General features: G+C 38.6%; 1 protein-coding gene across 1 annotated transcript in view; it reads right to left on the reverse strand.

The window, feature by feature from the left end:
* FANCM (FA complementation group M) overlaps positions 1-25238 on the reverse strand; it is a 115048-nt gene that overhangs the window by 38080 nt on the left and 51730 nt on the right. The window contains 1 exon segment of the mRNA XM_020986412.2: positions 22716-22871. Coding sequence (XP_020842071.1) covers positions 22716-22871 — 156 coding nt within the window.

Raw genomic sequence — 25238 nt, forward strand, 5'->3', positions numbered from 1 at the left:
AACAACTCCTTAGAATTGGGAGGGCGGAGCCAAGATGGTGGGGTGAAAGCAGTGACTTGCTTGAGCTCTCCCCCAAACCCCTCCAAACGTTCATAAAAAAATGGCTCTAAACAAATTCTGAAGCAGCAGAACCCACAAAAAGACAGAGTGAAATTAATTTCCAGCCCAAAACAACCTGGATGATTGATCAGAAAGTTGTATCGTGCCGGGCTGAGCGCAGCGCGGTGTGGGTGCACAGGCCGCAGTGTGGGCACGCAGGCTGCAGCAACCCTGGAGCAGGCCTCAGAGGAATGAATCTCGGGCAGCTATAGTGGTTTCCATACTCCTCAATCCACCAATGCCAAAGACAAATTAGAAGGTCAGTGGGAAAAGTCTGTTTCTGTCAGTGCTGAGAAAGGAAGGCAGGGTCTCAGCTCCATTCCCCAAGAGCGTGGCCTGGGGCGGGGGCGGTGTGGCAGCTGCTTCCCAAGCTTCGGCCCCACAGACTGAGGAGGAATCCAGTGGCTGATCAGAGAGGGATGGCAGGGATCTCTTTGCCAGTGCTGAGCCAGGAATCTTTTGCTTTGCCCGTGTTTGGATCTGGGTCACAGTTCTGGGCGGCAGTGGTGGGGTAAGGAGGAGCACTGGCGTGGTAGAGCTTGGAGTGGCTGTGGACAGGAACCCCTCCTCACAGTTACAGGAGAGAAAGGAATACTTGTGGTCACAAGCCAGGAAAGGAGTAAACACCTTGCCCCTTATCATACCACCTTGTAAAAACTGAAAATTTACAGATCCCAACAAGTATCTCTGAAAACAGCTGTACAAACCCCCAAAGCTTGGGAAGTACACTCTCCACATTGGAAGCAGATTCGTACCATAACAAAGAGTTTAAAACTCAAGTAATTGGCTGGGATCATGAGCAAGCAGGGAAAAGAGAGTCAGACCATATTATCTTACTTTGGTGAAAAAGAAGATCAAAACATACAACCAGAAGAAGACAACAAAGTCAAAGCTCCTACATCCAAAGCCTCCAAGAAAAATATGAATCAGTCTCAGGCCTTGGAAGAGCTCAGAAGGGATCTTGAGAAGCAAGTAAGAGAAGTAGAGGAAAAACTGAGAGTGATGCAAGAAAATCATGAAAAACAAGTCAACAGCTTGCTAAAGGAGACCCAAAAAAATACTGAACAAAATAACACCTTAAAAAAGAGCCTAACCCAAATGGCAAAAGAGGTCCAAAAAGCCAATGAGGAGAAAAATGTCCTAAAAAGCAAAATTGGCCAAATGGAAAAGGAAGTCCAAAAGATTACTGAAGAAAATACTTCCTTAAAAATTAGAATAGAGCAATTGGAAGAGAGTGACTTTATGAGAAATCACGACACAGTAGAACATATCCAAAAGAATGAAAAATTAGAAAACGATGTGAAATACCTCATTGGAAAAACAACTAACCTGGAAAATAGATCCAGGAGAGAGAATTTTAAAATTATTGGACTATCTGAAAGCCTGGATCAAAAAAAAGAGCCTAGACATCATCTTTCAAGAAATTATCAAGGTAGGGGCAGCTAGGTGGCACAGTGGATAGAGCACCGGCCCTGAAGTCAGGAGTACCTGAGTTCAAATCCGGCCTCAGACCAAAAACTTGACACTTACTAGCTGTGTGACCCTGGGCAAGTCACTTAACCCCAACTGCCTAAAAAAAAAAAAGAAATTATCAAGGAAAACTGCCCTGATATAGTAGAACCAGAGGGCAAAATAGAAATGGAAAGAATCCACAGATCTCCTCCTGAAAGAGATCCCCAAAGGAAAACTCCTGGGAATATTATAGTCAAATTCCAGAGTTCCCAGGTCAAGGAGAAAATATTACAAGCTGCCAGAAGGAAACAGTTCAAGTACTGTGGAAACACAATCAGGATAACACAAGATTTAGCAGCTTCTACATTAAAGGACCACAGGACATGGAATATAATATTCTGGAGGGCAAAGGAGACAGGATTACAACCAAGAGTCACCTACCCAGCAAAACTGAGTGTAATCTTTCAGGGGAAAAAATGGTCATTCAGTGAAATAGAGGACTTTCAAGCATTCCTGATGAAAAGACCAGAGCTGAATAGAAAATTTGACTTTCAAATACAGGACTCAAGTGGAACATGAAGAGGTAAACAGGAAAGAGAAATCATAAGAGACTTATTAAGGTTGAACTGTTTACATTCCTGCATGGAAAGATGATATTTATAACTCATGAGAACTTTGTCAGTATTAGGGTAGTTGGAGGAAAAAAAATTGTACGTATGTGTATGTAGATACACAGATAGAGGGCACAGGGTGAGTTGAAGATTAAGGGGTCATATCTGGAGAATAAAATTAAGGGATGAGAAAGGATGATACTCAGAGAAGAAGAAAGGGAGAGGTAGAATGGGGTAAATTATCTCACAAAAAAAAAACAGAAAAGAAAAGTCTCTTAGAGTGGAGGGGAAACAGGGGAAGGTGAGAGGGAATGAGTGAATCTTATCCTCAGAGGATTTGGCTTAAGGAGGGAATAACATAGACATTCAATTGGGTATGGAAATCTGTCTTAGCCTACAGGAAAATAGGGGGAGAAGGGGACAAGAGAGCAGGGGGATGATAGAGAGGAGGGCAGATTGGGAAAGAGGGTAATCAGAAGGAAATACTTCTGAGGAGGGACAGGGTCAAAAGAAAGAATAGAATAAATGGGAGGGCAGGATAGGATTAAGGGAAATAGAGTTAGTTTTTTACAACATGTCTACTATGGAAATGTTTTGCATAACTGCACATGTATAACCTATATTTAGTTGCTTGCCTTTTCAATGAGGGTGGGTGGGGAGGGAGGAAGAGAGAAAATTTGAAACCTAAAGTTTTAAAAACATGTTTAAAAAAATGTTTTCACATGCTACTGAGAAATAAGAAATACAGGAAATGGGGCACAGAAGTCTATCCTGCCCTACAGGAAAATAGAAGGGGAAGGGGGATAAGAGAAGGGTGGAAGAGATAGAAGAGAGGACAGACTAGGGGAAGGGATATTCAGAATGCATGCCATCTTGGGGTGGGGGGAGGGGGTAGATGGGGGTGAAAATTTGGAACTCAAAAACTTGTGGAAGTGAAAACTAAAAATAAATAAATTTATATTAAAAAAAAAAGTAGAATTGGCCAGATGGAAAAAGAGGTACAAAAGTGCAATGAAGAAAATAATTCCTTAAAAATTAGAACTAGGCAAGTGGGAAGCTAATGATTCTATGAGACATCAAGAATATGTCAAACAAAACCAGAAGAATGAAAAAATAGAAGAAAACCCTCACTGGAAAAACAACTGATCTGGAAAATAGATCCAGGAGAGATAATTTAAGAATTATTGGATTAGCTGAGAATCTCAGGCCCAAAAGGCTGAGAACCTCTCATGCCCACCTGTCCTTACGGGCATCACCTGGCCTCTGTGATTTATCACTAATAAACTTTTCCTCTGGCTGAAGAAGATTTGAGTTGAATTCATTCATCAGGGCCCAGTACTGCAATCTTGGGCACCCCAAAACCACTAGAGCTCTTCATATGGTTCCCTGACCGGGAAGCACTGCTAAATCTCAAACTCTTCTTCAGCCACGACTGACCTCTACTTTCGACGGGGCCCCTCCTCAGGCTCCAGACAAGGGTATCGCAGTAGCATCTTCTCCCCTGATCCCTCCCCCTCCTCCGGTGTCAGGTAATCTTCCCCCTTGCCAGCCAGATTCCTCGGCCTTACCAGTCCAGCCGGCACTTTCCAGTCCCTCACTCATGAGAAGTAGCACTTCCTACCTCCCTTCCCCACAAGCCCTTGCTCCCGCAGGGCCTTCAGGGCTTTTTCCTTTAAGGGAAGTACCTGCCTCTTCTAATGGGACACTTAGGGTACATGTTCCATTCTCCATTTCAGACCTCACCCAGATTAAGGAAAGACTGGGTCAATACTCTGAAGATCCCACTAAATTTACTGAGGGCTTCAGGGATGTGTCCCTACAATTCGAACTTTCTTGGGGTGATTTGCATGTCCTCTTCTCTACCTGTTGTACCCCTGAGGAGAGGAAGAGAATCTAGGAAAAGCCCAAAATTTGGGGGATCGTTTGGCTAGCAATGACCCCGCAAAATACTCCCCAGGAATAGCTGCTGTTCCTGCTAGTGATCCGGAGTGGGATTATCAGAAGAGGGAGGATAGGGGAAAGAGAGACTACATGATAATTTGCCTGTTAGAAGGCATGAAAACAGCATTTCAAAAGCAGGTAAATTTTCAAAAGATTAAGGGAATTACTCAGGAAGAAAAGGAAAACCCTGCCCTTTTCCAAGATAGGCTAGTAGAAGGCATTAAAAAGTATACGAAATTAGATCCTGACTCTACAGAAGGGGCAGCAATCCTTAGCATGTATTTCATTAACCAATCTGCCCCAGATATTAGGAGGAAAGTACAGAAATTGGCAATGGGACCCCAAATGCCTCAGACTCAGTTATTGGAGATTGCCTTTGGAGTCTTTAACAACAGGGACCTAGTTGCAGCAGAGGAGAAAGAACGCAGGCAGAGGGCTAGAGACAGAGAACATGCTCGATTCCTGGCTGCTGCCATGGTCAGGGAAAGACCCAAGGGTGTTCCTGGCAACTTGGGCAGTGGGAAAACTTGCCTTCGATGCCACCATGAGGGTCACTGATCCAAGGAGTTTAACTCCAGGGCACCCTCTCGGAGGAAGCCCAGCAATTTGGGCAGAGGAGGCCACTGGGAGGTTCACTGGTCCAAGGAGTGCCCCTCCAGAGCACCCTCTTGGAGGAAGCCCCCAAGATGGACACCTCCAGGACCTTGCCCAAGATGTGACCAGGAGGGACATTGGTAGAAGAACTGTCCCTGAGGTAGGAGAAGTGATAGAGCAGCCCCCCAGTACCCTGTCTCCTCCAGTCTTCTCAAGACTGAGGAGGACAAAGGAACCTGGATCCGGGCAACACTCCCACTTTCTCTATCTCCCTCGCCAAGCCCTGGGCAGAAACTGAGGCTGAAGGTAAGGTTACCCACTTTTTCATGGCTATGTTCTTTGCTTTAACCAATTACTCTGGCCCTATTCGCTCCTTGACCCATCCGGTCATGGGCATTCCAGAGGCAACTGAGGGATGTCTCCACACATACCCCTCCCCCTGCCTATTTGAGAATCTGTTGTTTAAACACTCCTCCCTTATGCTCTACCTAATGGTGAAGTTGGGGAGCCAATTTTCTCTAGTTAAGGCTCCCATCTCCCTTTTCCCTCTGTGTGCCAGACCTCCCCACGTTCCTCTGGAAGTGTGGGAGACAATTTGGGATACTTTTGCCACCCCAGCCATTGTTCACCTCCAAGACCCTAAAGTATTTTCCTATCGCTGTATTTGTAGCCCCACCCAGGAGGTTTCTTTGCCCATTGCCTCAGGAGTGCTTAATTTCTTGGGAACTCAAGGCTATAGGGTCTCTTTGAACAAAGTTCAGATAGCATCTGTAAAGTTTCTGGGCCAGGAATTCGCTGTCCCAGCCACTAAGAAACAATTTCAAACTTTTCTAGGCATGGATAGATTTTGTAGACTCTGGATCTCTGATAATAGTTTGATTGTTAAGCCCCTTTATGACTGTCCTCTGGGCCCTGACTCGTGCCCTCAAGAGTGTGGCCCAGACCAGACTAAATCTTTTTGTGATTTTAAAATCTAAATTGACCTCCACGCCCCTAACTCGGTCCTTAGGAGCTGCTGGAAGGCTTGCAAGCTTCCTGGCAGTGGCTGCTCATCTCCACAAAGCCCCCCCTTCCCAATATGACTTTCTCAGAAGTTTATGCCACTCCATTTATGCTTGCCATTTCTCTATGGGCCACTCTGTCTGTATCAACACCTTGCTTTTCAACAGGGGAATATTCCCATACTTGGGAGACAAGCTGCAAGACCACTAGACAAGTTAACACCCCTGTGGAGAAGGGCTTGAAAGAGTTTCTGCTAATCTTTTGACCTGCACCACAGTCTGTGCAGATACCACTAGTGACAAGAATTTTGGGGAAAAGGTGAAACGAAGTGCCAACACATGGCAAGACCCCAGAACTACTGTTTTGGTCACTCAATGTTTGACATCCTACAAGGACTTTGGGGTGTGTATCCTCGGATTTTCAGCACTGCCCTTCTCCATTTTCAATGCCAAACAGCCCACAGTCTCTAACTTAAAGGTAAAACATCGATTTTGGGGAAATGTCCTCTGGTCTCTTAAAAAGGGAGCACACTGTCTTATGTCCTGGTATAACTTACAGCATGAACATACTTCTCTTTAACCTTTCAGAGACTATTCACCAGTTGGCAAATGTGACAGCTTATGGTCTCCAGGAAATCCAGCAATCTTTGGATTCCTTAGCAAAAGTAGTTCTAGATAACAGAATAGCCCTAGACTACTTGCTTGCCTCCAGTGGAGCCACAGCTAAGCTTGCACAGGATTTAGCAGCTTCTACATTAAAGGATCAGAGGGCTTAGAATGATATTCTGGAAGGCAAGGGACCTAGGATTACAACAAAGAATAACCTACCCAGCAAAACTGAGTAAAATTCTTCAGGGGGAAAAATGGGCATTTAATGAAATAAAGGCCTTTCAAGCATTATGAAAAGAACAGAGCTGAGCAGAAAATTTGATCTTCAAATACAAGACTGAAGTGAAGCATAAAAAGGTAGACATGAAAGAGAAAATATAAGGAATTCAATAAAGTAAAACTTTATATTCCAACACAAAAATATTGTACTTGTAATTCTAAACAACTTTATCACTGTTGACTTTGACTGGATGATATAAAAAAAATTAAGGGGTAAGAAAGAAAATTGCACTGAGAGAAGAGGGAAGGGATACACAGAATGGGGTAAACAAACTCACAGAAAAGGGGAATGCTACTTACATACAGCTATTACAGTAGAGGGGAAGATGGAGGTGGTGGGCAAGGCTTGAACCTTACTTTCATCAGAATTGGCTCAAAGAGGGAATAAGATGCACACAAAGTTGAGTATAGAAATCTCTGTTATCTTATAGAGAAGTAGGAAGTGATGGGGATAAAAGAAGGGAGGGAGGGACACTGCTATGAGGGAGAGAGGATTGGAGGAGGCAATGGTCAAAAGTAAAAATACCTCTAAGGAGGGACAGGGTGAAAGGTGAGAGAGAGACAGAAGGAAAAATAGGATGGAGGGAAATACTTAGCTATTATAATTATAAATATGAATGGGATGAACTTCGATAAAATGAAAGCTGATTGCAGAGAGGATTAAAAACCAGAATCCTACAATATGCTGTTTACAAGAAACATATCTGAAGCACAGAGACACACACAGATTAAAGGTAAGGGACTCAATCACAATCTACTTATGCTTCAGCTGGAGTAAAAAAAAAGCAGGGGCAGCAATCATGATCTCAGACAAAGCAAAGGAGATCTAATTAGAAGAGAGAAGGAAGGAAATTATATCTCGACAAAAGGCACCACAGACAATGAAGTAATATCAATACAGTGCACCAAATGGCATAGTTTCCAAATTTTTAAGGGAGAAGTTAAATGACTTACAGGAGGAAATAGCCAGTAAAACTGTACTTGTTGGAAACCTCAACTTTCTCCTCTCAGAACCAGATAAATCTAACCAAAAAATGAATAAGAAAGAAGCTAAGGAGGTGAACAGAATTTTAGAAAAGTTGGATAAGATAGCTCTCTGGAGAAAACTGAATGGGAACAGAAAGCAATACACCATTTTTTCAGTGGTACATGGCACCTATACAAAAACTGACGATGTATTAGGGCATAAAAGCTTTACAACCAAATGCAGAAGAGATATTAAATGCATCCTTTCCAGATCATAATGCAATAAAAGTTACATTCAATGTGGAATGACAGATTAAAAATTAATTGGAAACTAAATAATCTAATCTAAAGAGTGAGTCAAATAACAAATCACAGAAAATAATAATTTCATTAAAGAGTATGACAATAATGAGACAACATAACCAAAAATACCAGTACTTAGGGCAAAATTTACATCTCTAAACACATATCAATAAAATATAGAAAGAGTAGATCAATGAATTGGATATGCAACTAAAAAATACTAAAAAAAAAAATTTTAAATCCCCAATTGAGAACCAAATTAGAAATCTTGAAAATCAAAGGAGAAATTAATAAAATTTAAAGTAAGAAAACCATTGAACTAGTAAATAAAACACTGTTTTACAGGGGGAAAAAACAGATAAACCTTTGGTTAATCTGATTTTAAAAAGTAAAGAAGAAAATCAAATTACAGTTATCCCTTCCATATTGCAAAGGTTAGGGGCTCAGTGCCCCTACAATCTGAGAAAATCGCATAAAATTTTTTGACCCTCCTTTCATACCAGAGAGTAAGCCTGAATTTTTTCTTTTTCTTTCATGGGATGTTTATAATACTTTACTGTAAGATTTGTGTTGATATTATACATGCTTTATGCATTTCTGAGTTTCCAAACTTTTTCTGTTTTGTCTGCTGATCTCTGCATGTCACCTTCAGCTTCCACAAAACTCTAGTCTAATTTCTTATACTGAGCCACGAAACTGCGATGGGAAAAGTCATGATGTGGAAGAGATAACCATATTAGTATCAAAAATGAAAAAAGTGAATTCACCACCAATGAAAAGGAAATTAAAGGAATTATCAGGAGATATTTTGCCCAATTATATGCCAATAAATCTGACAATCCAAGCAAAATGGATATTTACAAAAATATAAATTGCCTGAATTAACAAAAGATGAAATAGAATACTTAAATAACCTCATCTTAGAAAAAACAAATTGAACAAGCCATCAATGAACTCTCTAAGAAAAAAATCTTCAGGGCCGGATGGATTCACAAGTGAATTCCACCAAACATTTAAAGAACAACTAATCTCAATACAGTATAAACTATTTGGAAAAATAGTCAAAGAAAGAGTCCTACCAAATTCCTTTTACAACACAAATATGGTGCTGATACCTAAACAAGGAAAAGCAAAAGCAGAGAAAGAAACTATAGATCAATTTCCCTAATGAAGACTCATGCAAAAATTCTAAATAAAATACTAGCAAACTACAATACAAAATTGTACATACAGCAATACATCACAAAGATCAAACACTACAACCGGAGGGGATTTATACCAAGAATACAGGGCTGGTTCAATATTAGGAAAACCAACAGAAATATGATTATCTCAACAGATACAGAAAAGGCTTTTGTCAAAATACAACACCCATTCCTAGTAAAAACACTAGAAAGCACAGGAATAAATGGAGCTTTCCTTAAAATGATACATAATATCTATCTAAAACCATCAGCAAACACTATCTGCAATAAGGATAAGCTAGGAGCCTTCCCAATAAGATCACAGGTGAAGCAAAGATGCCCTTTATTACCATTATTATTTAATATTGTACTGGAAATGTTAGCTAACGCAATAGGAGAAGAAAAAGAAATGGAATTACAATAGGCAATGAGGAGATAAAGCATCACTTTTTGCACATGATATGATGGTATAATTAGAATCCTAGAGAATCAACTCAAAAAAACTACCTGAAATAATTAAAAACTTCAGCAAAGTTATAGGATATTTAAAAAAAAATCAGCATTTCTATACACTGCCAACAAAGCCCTCAAGCAAGAGAAATTCTGTTTAAAGTAAGTAGGCAAGGGGTAGCTAGGTGGCACAATGGATAGAGCACCAGCCCTGGAGTCAGGAGGACCTGAGTTCAAATCTGGCCTCAAGACACATGAAACTCACTAGCTGTGTGACCCTGGGCAAGTCACTTAACCCTGACTGCCTCATAAATCAATAAATCAATAAATAGGTGATATAAAATACCTGGGACTCTAGTTGCCAGGACAACCCCAGGAATTATATGAATATAATTACAAAACATTTTTCACACAAAGTCAGATCTCAATTAGAAATACTAATTGCTCATGGCTAAGCCAAACCAATATAATAAAAAAGACACTTCTACATAAGTTAATTAACTTATTCAGTGCCATACCAAATAAACTACCAAAAAATTATTTTATAGAGCTAGAAAAATTAATAGCAAAATCACCTAAGAGAACAAACGGTCAAGAATATCAAGGGAATCAACAAAAAAAAAAAATGAAGGAAAGTGGCCGTGCCATTCTAGATCTCAAACTGTATTATAAAGTGGTAATCATCAAAACAGTCTGGTACTGGCTAAGAAATAGAGTGGTGGATGAGTGGAATAGAATAGGTATACAATACATTGTGGTAAATGATCACAGTAATTCAATGTTTGATAAATCCAAAAATCTAAGCTTTTGGGACAAGAACTCACTATTTGACAAAAATTGCTGGGAAATCTGGAAAACAATTTGGCAGAAACTAGATATAGACCAACATCTCACACTATATACCAAGATAAGGTCAAAACAAGTTCATGATTTAGGTATAAAGATTAAAACCATAAATACATTATGAGAGCAAGGAATAGTTTACTTGTCAGATCTATGGATAATGGAAGAATTTAGGACCAAATAAGAGATAAAGAATATTAAGGAAGATAAAATGGATTATTTTCATTACATCAAATTAAAAAAGATTTTGCACAAGTAAAACCAATGCAACCAAGATTTCAAAGAAAGCAGAAAGCTGGAGAAAAAATTTTATAGCAAATTATCTCCTGATAAAAGGACACATTTCTCAAATACATAAAGAATGGAATCAAATTTATAAGACTACAAGTCATTTCCCAATTGATAAATGGTCAAAGGATATGAAAGGGTATGAAGTTTTCAGACAAAGAAATCAAAGCTATCTATAGTCACATGAAAAAATGCTCTAAATCACTATTTCTTAAAGAAATGCAAATTAAAACAAACCTGAAGTACTTACTCACACCTATCAAATTGGCTAATATGACAGAAAAGGAAAATGATAAATGTTGGAGGGGATGTGGGAAAATTGGAACACTAATGCATCATTAGTGGAGTTGTGAACTGATCCAACCATTCTAGAGAACAATCTGGAACTATGCCCAAAGGGCTATAAAACTGTACATACCTTTTGATCCTGCAATACCAGTACTAGGTCTTTATCCTACCGAAATTAAAAAGGGGAGTGGGTGGAGAAGTACCTATTTGTACAAAAGTATTTATATCATCTCCTTCCATGGTGGCAAAAAATTAGAAATTGAGTGGATGCCCATCAGTTGGGGAATGGCTGAACAAGTTGTGGTATGTGATTGGAATGGAATACTACTGTTCCATAAGAAATGACGAGCAGGCAGATTTCAGAAAAACCTGGAATGGCTTACATGAACTGACACAAAGTGAAGGAAGCAGAATCAGGAGAACGTTGTCCACAGTAATAGCAATACTGTACAATGAATAGCTGTGAAAGTCTCAGCTATTCTCAGCAATACAATGATCCAAGAGAATCCCAAAGGACTTATGATAAAAAATGCTATCCCTCTCCAGAGAAAGAACTGATGGAGTCTGAATGCAGACTAAAGCATACTATTTATCACTTGCTTAATTTTTTTTGGCTCAAGTTTTCTTCCACTAATATGGAAATACATTCTACATGATTGCACAAGTATAACCTATATCAGACTGCTTGCCATCTCACAGGTAGCAGGGAAGAGCAGGGAGAGAGAGAATTTGGAATTCAAAAAATTTTTTAAAAACAAATGTCAAAATACTTTTTTTACACGTAATTAAGGAAAAAATAAAGCATTATTAAAAAAACAAATAAATTGCCAAACATAATGGCCTTTTCTGCATTCTTATCCTTCTTGACCTCTCTGCAGCAGTTAACACTGCTGACCAACCTCTTCTCTGGCATGCTCTCTCCTCTCTGAGTTTCCAAGACACTGATCTCTCTTGGTTCTTCTCCTATCTCAGGGTCATTCTTTGACTATTCCTCAGTATCCTCTGCTGTGACTGTATCCCAAAGTTCCATCCTGGTAACTGTTCTTTACTTTCCGTTTAGTAAACACAACCACTTCTACGAATTTACCATCTCTATACTGAAGATTCCCATAAGTATATATTCCAGCCTTACTCTCTCTACTGAATTCCAGTTCTACATCTTTACCCAGTATCAGTGGGACGTTGCCGGGCTGCTAGATGCATAGTGGATAAAGTGCTAGGCCTAGAGTCAAGAAGATTCATCTTCATGAGTTCAAATATGACTTCACACACATACTACCTATGTGACCCTGGGCAAGTCACTTAACTGCCTCAGTTTCTTCATCTGTAAAATGAGCTTAAGAAGGAAATGGTGAAACCACTCCAGTATCTTTGCCAAGAAAACCCCAAATGGGACCATGAAGAGTCAGACACAAGTGAAAAACAACTGAACAACAACACGGGACATTTAAACTGGATGTCCCATAGATATCTAAAAATCAACATGTCCCAACAGAACTTTCTATCTCTGCCCATCTCCCTCACCCTTAAATCCATCCTTCTTCCAAACCTATTATTGCCAAGAGCATAAACATCCTCCTTGTCACTCAGATCTGCAATTTCAAATTCATCTTTGATTCATTACTCTCATTCACCCTGCATAGCCAATCAGTTGCCAAAACCTATCATTGCTACCAACATACCAACTCTCATAGTCATCCTCTTCTCTACCCTTACACAGCCACCATTCTAATTCAAGCCCTCATTATCTCTTCCCTGGACTACTGAAAGAGCCTTGAGGTTTGTCTTCTTGCTTCCAGTCTTTCCCTGTACCAATCCATTCTCTACACAGCTGCCAAAATGATTTTCCTTCAACATAGGTCTCAACATGTCATTCCCCTACTCAGCAAACCTAGAGACTGACGACAGCATCTAGAATCAAATATAAAAGTCTATTTAATGCTTTTCACACCCTGCCCTTGTGCTACCTTTCCAGTCTTATTACACAATATTTCCTTCTTTATGCATACCACAGTCCAACCAAACCATTCTTCTGACAATTCTTTTTTTTTAATTGGGTGGGTGGGGGGCAGGGCAAGGCAATTGGGGTTAAGTGACTTGCCCAGGGTCATACAGCTAGGAAGTATTATGTGTCTGAGGCCAGATTTGAACTCAGGTTCTCATGACTCCAGGGTTAGTGCTCTATCCACTGTGCCACCTAGCTGTCCCGACAATTTTTTATATGGGATACAGCATCTTCTATTTCCTTGCCTTTGCTCTCCCTTGGGCTTGAAATGTACTCTCCCATCACTTCTGTCAGAATCCCTAGTTTCCTTCAAGGTTCAACTCAAGTTCATAAAGCCTATCCTAATGTCATCTGCTATTGCCATCCCCTCAAATTATCTTGGTACTATTTTGTGTATGTCTATATATGTATATACAGTGTTTGCTGGCTAGACTATATGTTCCTAAAGGGCAAGTAATGTTTCACTTTTGTCTTTGTATCCAACACCTACTATTTGGGGGCGGGGGGGCGGTGGTTAGGCAATGGAGTTCAGTGACTTGCTAGTAAGTGTTATGTGTCTGAGGCTGGATTTGAATTCAGGTCCTTCTGAATCCAGGGCCAGTGCTCTATCCACTGAGCTACCTAGTTGCCCCCTCCAATACCTACTATTGTCCCTGGCGTATAATGAGTGATTGTTAAATAACCATTGATTGATTTTAAACTATTTAAATTTTAATCATTTTTAATGATCCTCAAGGACAAGAAAATTACAAAGAACACTTTTTGTTATTTAATGAATACATAAAAGTATGATTAAATTCCACACAACCAACATTTATTACATTTTTACTATAAAATCGAGATTTATTGCACTGTTTAAGTTTGAAGTGACCCTTAAGCGACTGTCCTTGACTCGGCAACTATTTCTTCTTTTCTCTTTATTAGTGCAACCACAAGACTTCTGCAGTCAAGTAGCCTGACTCTTAGACATCTTGAGATGCCTCTTCCCCATTTGGCTGGTGTGCAAAAATATACAAAGTATTAACGCTCTTTGCACAGATCAAGTCTGAACAAGTCATCGTCTAATTAAAAGCTCTAAGCAATACCAGAGAGTGCTATTCATTTTATATTTCTAATGTTTACCAGCTCTGTGTTCTAAATAACAGGTGATCAGCCTTCTTAACATCCCCATCCCCACAATGGCTGGTTTTGAAGGTAAGGAGACGCTTAAAAAAAAAAAACAGTTCTCAAATGAGGCCTGAGAAAGCAGAGAAATTGCTTTTCTAAGGAATATTTCTCTGAGCTACAAGATTACACAAGATCAATAAAATTGAATATATCCATGATCTCATAAGCACACTAGGGAAAATAAAGTGTCCTACCTTTATTAAGCTGTTGAAAGGTATTTTAGATATATTTTTATCTTTCTGAAATTTGGTTTCATTTGGGAGCCTTGATTTCTCCATTATAAAATACTCACACTATTTGTATTCCTTACAAGTTATGTTGATTCCACAATGCTGTCTTCTCCCCACAAGAAAAAAAAATGAGGCACCTGATTTTTTAAGTTTTAAAACACATTACCATTATTTTAACTCTATACCATCTGTAACATTCTTAACATTAAAAATACCCATTTAGAGACTCTAGATGATTGTCTGAGAAATACAATCAGTCTCCTATTTGCTCATGCCTAACTTAACCATGTGACCAAACAGTAGATAAGTGAATCTTTGGAAAATAGCTAGGTAATAAGTGAGTATTTATTTCTGATTAGTGGAGACTTAGATTTTATTCTCCTTATGATACAACATAAATGGTAGACTGATTACTGTACTCCAGAGTGCCTTGCCTTCCCCAACTTACTCATATAAATAAGGTAAAATAATGAAACAATAGATATTTATACATTTTTGTAAACATTTTTTTTCTTGCCTGATTACTATAGGGCACTGATGTGTGTTAAAAAAACAAAGTTTACTCCAGACCATGAAAGAGAAAGACCACTCAGAAACTCGTAGGGAAAAAGACTCCACCAGCTACCACAGACCACCAACACTGCCGTTAAATGTCAGGACCTTTAACCTCGAATCTATAGATCCCACTTTAAAGTCTCTTTTCCCTCTAGGGTTTAACATAACAAAAAGGCAGTGAGCTTATTCTGACAACCACTTTGCTATCCAAGAACGGAGGGAAAACTGCAGGTCTTATAACCTTAAAGACATTCAACTTTTCTTATCTTAACCAGTGCTTTTCTGGTTTTACCTAAGACCTATCTGTGAAAAATCTCACATTTCCAGTTTAGTCATTTAAGTAAGGTTTACTCTGAATTTTGAATGTTATATTGCATATACTATTATTACAAAGTAGTGCTAGTAGCACTGAAGGAAGTCATAATTATTTAAGTAACTTTATAGGAGCCCAGTGGACAACAAAGGATGTTTTCAGTGTTTTATTAAAACATTACAATTGCAATACAGTCCCAATACCTCACGTCATCAATGCTAACAAATGTAATAACTACTACCATCACTCTAAATTTTAAGCAGAGAACACTGCTATATGAAGTAACATTTCTTCAACTATAAATCTGGCCTTTGTCAGGGTTTACTTTGATCCAAGTTAAAGTGTTCCTTCTGCTTGTGGCCAAGGATCCAGTGTACTGGAGGCCTTCCTTGGGGCTTCCTGAGAGCGCCAGAGGAACACTCTGGTGGTCTGTCAACCTAGGGCCCATGACCACGCCATCTTCTCTTCCTAGCACAAACTTCCTTAATAACGCCTTACATTCTTGTTCTCCTCTGAAGTTCTTCATTGGTTATACATGGCAGCCTGCTTCACACGTACCGTGTACTTCTCCACTGCCTTCTTTGTGACATTGTTTTTAAAATTCTTTGAAAAGTGCTGTATATTCCATGTCTCATTGATAAATAGAAACAGTAGTAGAATACTGGTATTAAAAAATGAAACTTTACTTCTGTAATACAAATTTACTCATTCCCAAAGAGTATCTACTGACCAAAATCTTTATTAGGAAGAATCTGCTTGGGTTAATGAATTAAAATTAAAACATTTGTTCAGCCAATACAAAATCAGAGAACAGTATCTGAAAGAGTCACAAAGACTCTCTCCCTCAAATTATGTTAAAACTTTATGAATCACTCATAAAAAACATAAAAGATATAGACAGACAAATACGTGTCTTTCTATCTATCTATTCATACACACACACACACACACACACACACACACACACACACAGGCAACAGAAGCAGCAGCATAAACTAAGACAGAACAGACCATGGAAATCAGATTATTGGGAGAGAGAGAGGGTAACCTGATTTTCTTTCAGAATTCAGAAACAACAGCTGTGAGGAGCTTAAGTTTCCAATGGTGCCTTGGTCAGAACCTGCTTAATTTTCATCAAAGGCAACTACACAACCTGGGTCTGCCAACAAAATGGAAATGGTGAGAAGACCACAATAAATAAATACTGTCTTCCTCAAGAACTGAAAGAAGAGGAATGCCAAACAGGAAGCCAATATGGCAGTTATGAGAAATACCACCAAGAGAAACAGATTCCAGGAAACATGGAGGGCAAAAGCAATTGTGCAGCAAATGCCCTGAAGAGACTGTCAAATGTTTTATTGGTGGGGTTTTTTTTCCTGCCATTGCCAAGTAATAGCTAAATTTGCACCAATACAGGGTGGTCTCTTTCCTTAAGGAGGTGAAAGGGGGAAGGACACCTCTACACCCTACAGAGGATTCAGAACTCTTTTCCTTTATGGAAGTAAAGAATCAATTAAGTATTTATTAAGCACCTATTATGTTCTAGGCACTGTTTGGCATGAGAAGACAAACACAAAAACAGAAGAGCTGTTGCTTTCAAGGAGCTTATACTCTTAAAGGGGTAGAAAAATATGTATGTACATAGGTATATACAAAAGTCACATAAGATAACCTGATAGGTATATAGGTATATACAAAACATATACAACGTAAGCTCAAAGGAGAAGGCACCAGTAGCCAGAGGGACTAGGAAAGTCTTCGTGCAGAATGTGAGTCATGGGCTGAGTCTGAAGAAAACTGGAGATTTCAAGAGATAAAAATGAAAAGGGAAAACATATCAGGGATGGTGGACAGCTAATGCAAAAGCAAGAAGACGAGATGGAGCACTGTTAGTAAGGAATGGCAAAAAATTGGACTATACAGTACACGGAAGGTAGTAAAGTGTAAGAAGGTTGGAAAGGTAGGAAAGAAACAGCTTCTGAAAAGCTTTAATGCCAACAAAGATTTTATATTTGATCCTAGAGGTAATGAGGAGCCCCTAGACTTAACTGAGTGGGGGTGGGAGTGGGGGCAGAGGAAAGGATATAACACGGCCAGACCTGTGCTCAGGAAAATCACGGATTAAGTGGGGAGAGAGTGAAAGGGAGACTAATTAGGAGGTTACTCCAATAGTGTAGGAGAGTGGTGATAAGGTCCTGAACTAGGGTAGTGGTTGTATGAGTCAGCTTCCCTATGTGTAAAATGAAGGGGTTGGAAGAGATGTCCTATGAGATACATTCTAGGGCTCTCTGAAACCCAAGAGTTGGGGATGGAGCCAAGATGGAGGAGTGAAAGCAGCAACTTGCTTGAGCTCTCCCCCAAACCACTCCAAATACCTATAAAAAATGGCTCTAAACAAATTCTAAGGCAGCAGAACCCACAAAAAGACAGAGTGAAGCAAACTTCCAGCCCAAGACAACCTGGATGATTGATCAGAAAGGCATATCGCACCAGGCTAGGAGTGCAGTGCAGGGCAGTGTGGGCACATAGGAGCAGGTTTCAGAGGACTGAATCGGGGGCAGCTGTGGCAGTTTCCAGACTCCTCAATCCAGGAATGCCAAAGACAACTTAGAAGGTCACAGTTGTGGCTGGGGATCCTGGGGTGAGGAGAAGCACTGGCACAGTGGAGTTGGTAGTGGCTGTGGACAGGAAACCTTCTTCACAGTTCCAGGACAGAAAGGGGTGCTTGTGGTCACTTATAAACCACAACACAGGCCAGGAAAGGAGTAAACACCTCACCCCTTATCATACCACCTTGCAAGAACTGAAAATTTACAGGTCCCTACAAGTATCTCTGAAAACAGCTACATAAACCCCTGAAGCTTGGGATAGTACATTCTCCACATTGGAAGCAGATTCGTACCTTAACAAAGAGTTTAAAACTCAAGTAACTGGCCAGGATATTGAGCAAGCAGCGCAAAAAGAGTCAGACTATATTATCTTACTTTGGTGAAAAAGAAGATCAAAACATACAACCAGAAGAAGACAACAAAGTCAAAGCTCCTACATCCAAAGCCTCCAAGAAAAATATGAATCAGTCCCAGGCCCTGGAAGAGCTCAAAAGGGATTTTGAGAAGCAAGTAAGGGAAGCAGAGGAAAAACTGGGAAGAGAAATGAGAGTGATGCAAGAAAATCATGAAAAACAAGTCAACAGCTTGCTAAAGGAGACCCCCAAAAATACTGAAGAATATAACACCTTAAAAAAGAGCCTAACCCAAATGGCAAAAGAGGTCCAAAAAGCCAATGAGGAGAAAATGCCCTAAAAAGAAAAATTGGAAAAGGAAGTCCAAAAGATTACTGAAGAAAATACTTCCTTAAAAATTAGAATAGAGCAATTGGAAGATAGTGACTTTACGAGAAATCAAGATACTGTAAAACAAATCCAAAAGAATGAAAAATTAGAAAACAATGTGAATATCTCACTGGAAAAACAACTGACCTGGAAAATAGATCCAGGAGAGAGAATTTAAAAATTATTGGACTATCTGAAAGCCTGGATCAAAAAAAGAGCCTAGACATCATCTTTCAAGAAATTATCAAGGAAAACTGCCCTGATATAGTAGAACCAGAGGGCAAAACAGAAATTGAAAGAATCCACAGATCTCCTCCTGAAAGAGATCCCCAAAGGAAAACTCCTAGGAATATTGTAGCCAAATTCCAGAGTTCCCAGGTCAAGGAGAAAATATTACAAGCTGCCAGAAAGAAACAATTCAAGTACTGTGGAAACACAATCAGGATAACACAAGATTTAGCAGCTTCTATATTAAAGGACTACAGGGCATGGAACATAATATTCCGGAGGTCAAAGGAGATAGGATTACAAGAATCACCTACCCAGCAAAACTGAGTATAATCCTTATGGGGGAAAAATGGTCATTCAGTGAAATAGAGGACTTTCAAGCATTCTTGATGAAAAGACCAGAGCTGAATAGAAAATTTGACTTTCAAATACAAGACTCAAGTGGAACATGAAGAGGGAAACAGGAAAGAGAAATTATAAGAGACTTATTAAGGTTGAACTGTTTACACATTCCTGCATAGAAAGATAATATTTATAACTCATGAGACCTTTGTCAGTATTAGGGTTGTTGGAGGAAAAAAATTATATGCATGTATAGGTAGATAGACTGATAGATTGATAGAAAGACAGATAGATAGATAGATAGATAGATAGATAGATAGATAGATAGACAGACAGACAGACAGACAGACAGACAGACAGACAGATAGATAGATAGATAGATAGATAGATAGATAGATAGTAGAGGGTACAGGGCGAGTTGAAGATTAAGGGGTCATATGTGGAGAATAAAATTAAGGGATGAGAGAGGATTATATTCAGAGAAGAAGAAAGGGAGAGGTAGAATGGGGTAAATTATCTCACAAAAAAAAACAGAAAAGAAAATGAATGCTCTTACAGTGGAGGGGAAATGGGGGAAGGTGAGAGGGAATGAGTGAATCTTATTCTCATAGGATTTGGCTTAAGGAGGGAATAACATACACATTCAATTGGGTATGGAAATCTGTCTTACCCTACAGGAAAATAGGGGGAGAAGGGGACAAGAGAGCAGGGGGGTGATACAGAGGAGGGCAGATTGGGAAAGGGGGTAATCAGAAGGAAATACTTCTGAGGAGGGACAGGGTCAAAAGAAAGAATAGAATAAATGGGAGGGCAGGATAGGATTAAGGGAAATAGAGTTAGTTTTTTACAACATGTCTACTATGGAAATGTTTTGCATAACTGCACATGTATAACCTATATTTAGTTGCTTGCCTTTTCAATGAGAGTGGTTGGGGAGGGAGGAAGGGAGAAGAATTGAAACCTAAAGTTTTAAAAACATATGCATAAAAAAAATGTTTTCACATGCTACTGGGAAATAAGAAATACAGGAAATGGGGTACAGAAGTCTGTCCTGCCCTACAGGAAAATAGAAGGGGAAGGGGATAAGAGAAGGGGGGAAAAGATAGAAGAGAGGACAGACTAGGAGAAGGGATATTCAGAATGCATGCCATCTTGGGGTGGGGGAAGGGGGGAGATGGGGTGAAAATTTGGAACTCAAAATCTGGTGGAAGTAAATATTGAAAACTGAAAATAAATATATATCAAATATTTTTTAAAAAGATACATTCTAGGGCAAAACAAAATAAAGAAAAGAAGATTTAAGTTTACATTTTAAAAGATTTCAAAAGACTAAAATACAAGCCTCTAACCAGACAGATTAAAAACAATTAATAAAATCAATAAAATAAAAAATGAACAAAGGGATATTACCTTAGGATTGTAAGTTGGAACTATGTTCAAAAAGCTACTGAACAATGTATACCTTTTGATCACTATCACTACTATGCCTATAGCCAAAGAAATCAAAAAAAGAAGAAAAGGACCAATATATACAATACTATTTGTAGCAGGTTTTTTTGTGGTGGCAAAGGACTAGAAACTAAGGGGATACCAATCTGTTGAGTAATATCTAAATAAATTAGTCTGTGAATTTAAAGGAATACTAGAGAGGTATAAGAAATCTGGGAAGATTTAATTTTTACATTATAAAAATGTTAAAAAAAAACTTTGGGACCTACATGTACAAAAATATTTATAGCAGCACTTTCTGTGGTGACAAAAAATTGGAAATTGAGGGGATGCCCATCAACTGGGGAATAGCTGAACAAGTTGTGGTATGTAATTGTGATGGAATACTATGGTTCCACAAGAAATGATGAGGAGACTACTTTAGAAAAACCTGGAAAGACTTGTATGGACTTATGCTGAGTGAAGTAAGCAGAGCCACAACAGCGTACACAGTAACAGTCATATTATAAGATGACTGACTTTGATAGACTTGGCTCTTCTCAGCAATACAAGGATCTAAGACAACTCCAAAAGCCTCATGAAGGAAAATGCTATCCACATCCAGAGAAAGAACTATGGAGCGTGAACGCCGATCGAAGCATACTGTTTGCTCTTTTTTCTTCTTCTGTTTTGTTTTGTTTCTTCTTTCTTGTGGTTCCTCCTATTGGTTCTAACTCTTCTTTACAACATTACTAATGTGAAAATATGTTTAACAGAAATGTATATGTAAAGCCTATATCAGATTACATGCTGTCTTGGGGAGGGAGAGAAAATTTAAAACTCAAAAGCTTATGGAAGTGATTGCTGAAAACTAAAAATAAATAAATTAATTTTTTAAAAAATCAAGACATTTTTAAAGGATTTCCCAAAAGTCTTAGTGCAGTTTTAAACCTTAGCATTAAATTAAAACTTAAACTGTACCCCTAAAAAACATATAAAACAAACAAACAAACAAACAAACTTTGAAAGCCTTAATTAAAAAGTCTACCCAAAGGGCAGCTAGGTGGAGCAGTGGACAGAACACTGGCCCTGAAGTCAGAAGGACCTGAGTTCAAATCTTGCCTCAGACCAAACACCTGATACTTACTGGCTGTGTGACCCTGGGCAAGTCATTTAACCCCAGTTGCCTTAAAAAAAAAAAGTCTAGCCAATAACCAATCATGACTCCAGAAAACTGATGATAAAGAATGATATCCAACTCTTGACAGAGAGGTGATGGACTAACTAAGCAGTAATAGCTATACATTGTTATTTTAACATGTCCAATTTGGACATTTGTTTGACTATGGACATTTGTTATAACAGTTTTATTTTTATTTTCTTCTCCAATATGCAGAGAATATGAAGAGAAAAAAAAATTCTTGCTAATCTAAAAAATAAAATAAAATTTAATTTTAAAAATTTAATGCATAAAAATGTAAATCAAAACACTAAGCAACAGAAGGTAACATTTGCTTTACACAGTGAACATGTTCTAGAGAAGATGAATGTAAATAAATTTTTTGTAAACAAACTATTTTAAATGCATAAGGGGGATTTATTTGTTCTAAAGAAAGTTAAGGCTTTATAAAAGAAGAATCAGGAAATCAAACTTATATGCTATATTTGCTTAAAATATATTAATTTGAAAAGTAAAAGATATCCTAGGTAAGACAAAATGGCAAGGGACTATGAAAGACAATACATAGAATACGCAAAAACTACAGCTCAATCATGAAACTGAACAAGGAGGCAAAAATTCTGAAGACTGATATTACAAGATGTTAGTATATTTAAGTGAATTCTAAACTGCTTCAGAGTTCAATTAGCCTTGTAAATTTAATAACTTAATACACTAAAATCAGTGTTACTAGCAAATATAGCGTTGTGCTGTATATTCTGTGCTGTACGTATATATGTATGTATGTATATATCTACCCACATTTTCAAATAACTATCTTTATTTCCCCTCCTACCCACACCTACCTTTCTCTACACTTTATCTAGTATAGAGGCCACAGGGTAGAAAGAAAAAAAATCTAATTCTATAATCCATAAATTATCTATTTACTGCAGCTTAAAATGTATGAAGATTAATTATATCCATTTTAACATGCCCTAAGGTATGAGGAAGAGGAAGAAGAAAAAAAATTATATTCAAACCCATACCTCTTCATTTCTCATCCTATCTATCATTTTCATAATGCTTATAAAGTGGTAGCAGCGATCAGAATGGTCAACTTGATAGGTAGGAAAAGGACGATTTTGCCAAATTCTCCACTCAGACAAAGACAGTTGATGACTTCCAGGTCTTGATTCACAATTCTAGATTAAGAATGAAACACACAAAGATTGCAGATTAGATCTTGGGTTTTTTAGGTCATTGACAAAATCTCAAAGCAAAGCTACCCAAGCATATAGACTACAATGAATCCTTTATTAACTTTTTCTTTTGGAGGTCGCAAAAGTAGAGAGAATCAGGTTTCAAGTTTAACTATCACATTTTCTGAAAAATGGCAAAAACTTTAGGTGCATATTTAGTTGCTCTTTGTACCATCTACTACTTTATGGATAGAAGTTATCACATTAGCCAAGTGATAAAGTGGGAATTCGGGAAGAATACCAAAAAAAACCCACCAAACATTAGGAGACATCCTGATTAACTAAGAATGACCTTCGGATTATAAGTAAATGGTAATTTTGAGTCCAGATTTTTGGTCTAGAACCACAATATGGAATTCAAGGGTCTTCACTTATATTTGGGGGCCATAAAGGAACAGCATAATGGACTTCCTGGCCAAGAGAACCACAGGCCAAGTTTAATGAATTTCAGCTAACAGTTAGAAGAATGGACTTAGGTACCATTCAATCTATACTGACTCTATTCTCTTTTAAATGTACTTTCAATTACCATCAATCTTATTTTAATAATTCTGTAACTCTTATATCCCTTGTTTAAACAAAAAACCAGGAACATGAAGTACCCTTGCGTAGTGCATGGGATTTATGACAAAAGGAATAAATGGTAAAGAGAGGAAGTGCATTCTTGCTCCAAATAAATATATCAAGGCAGCAACAGAAAAGAAAAACCAGCACAGTCCATCTCTGAATACAGGGAGCCAAAAAGAATCAGAGACCCAGAGGATCAGAAGGTTTTGTAAGTTAAGATGTGGCTTAATCTCAGGAAAGGTTAGAAAATAGTAAGAGCCAATTTTAATTCAAAAAGAAAGTACCTCCTGGAAGGATTCTCAGTCAGACCTAATGTATTAGAACACTACCTCAGCAAAGCTGACAGACATGAACAGACATTTTTATACAGCCTAAAATAGGGCAGGGAATGGACCTCGGATTTCACTGGAATACGGAACTCCTGGTTGAGAAAATTCTGTCTACCAATGTAGATTGAAATCCCTCCAACTTAAGTGTGAGTAGCCTAGAGTAATGAGAGGTTAAGTGACTTGCCAAGGTCACACAAATGAAACAACAATTTCACAAAAACATAAACACAAGTAAGTTTCTTTATACAGTTCAGAATTTCACAAAAACCTGACCAGAAACCACTGATGCTAGGAGACAGAATATATCAGGGAACCTAGAAAAAGCATCAATAAGTGGGCCTGAACACTAAAGGAGCCATCCCAGGGAGAATATGAATACAAAGAAAACAGCAAACTCGATGAAGAAATACTATGGATTAAGAAAAAGCTCAAGGCAGCGAAGTGGCGCAGTGGATAGAGCACTGGCCCTGGAATCAGGAGGACCTGAGTTCAAATCCGGCCTCAGACACATAACACTCACTAGCTGTGTGACTCTGGGCAAGTCACTTAACCCCAATTGTCTCACCCCCCCAAAAAAAAAGTTCAAGAGGTAAATAAAGAAGAAAAGTGCATCTCCTCGAAGCATACTATTTCCTCTCCTTTTTTTGTTTGTTTCTTCTTTCTTGTGGTTCCTCCCATTGGTTCTAATTCTTCTTTACAACATGACTAATGTGAAAAGAAAAAAAGAAAAGTGCATCTCCACAACAAACAGAAGCAGAACCTCAGAGAAAAAAAAATGGACTGCGGCGGCAGCTAGGTGGCGCAGTGGATGGAGCTCCAGCCTTGGAGTCAGAAGGACTTGAGTTCAAATTTGGCCTCAGACACTTGACACTTAACTAGCTGTGTGACCCTGGGCAAATCACTGAAACCCCATTGCCTCGTGCAAAAAAAAAGAAAGAGAGAGAGAGAGAGAGAGAGAGAGAGAGAGAGAAAATGCCCACAAAAATGAGAGAGAGAGAGAGAGAGAGAGAGAGAGAGAAAGAGAGAGACTGAGAAAGAAAATGCCCACAAAAATGACCAGAATGATTAATAGCGAAGCAAGAATTTTTAAAAAAGAAACTAGAACTGAAATAAAAGCTCTGGAGGAAAAAACCGGAAGGAAAATAAATAGCTTAGAACACAAGGTGGAAAATTTGACCCAAGCACCAGACACCCTGAAAACAGAATAGAGCAACCAAAACTCAATGACATTAGACAACAAAAAATACTAGAAGAAAACTGAAAGATTGAAAAAGAAGAAAATATTAGTTATCTATTTATCAGAAACAGACCTGGAAAACAAGTCAAAAGGAAATAATTTAAGAACCACTGAACTCTGAAAATGATGAGCAAACAAAAAACCTGGACACCAAAGAAATCATAAAAACTGCCCAGT

This window comes from Phascolarctos cinereus, unplaced genomic scaffold (genome assembly GCF_003287225.1).
Source record: "Phascolarctos cinereus isolate Bilbo 61053 unplaced genomic scaffold, phaCin_HiC Scaffold_3;HRSCAF=262, whole genome shotgun sequence".
In the NCBI taxonomy this organism is placed as follows: Eukaryota; Metazoa; Chordata; class Mammalia; order Diprotodontia; family Phascolarctidae; genus Phascolarctos; species Phascolarctos cinereus.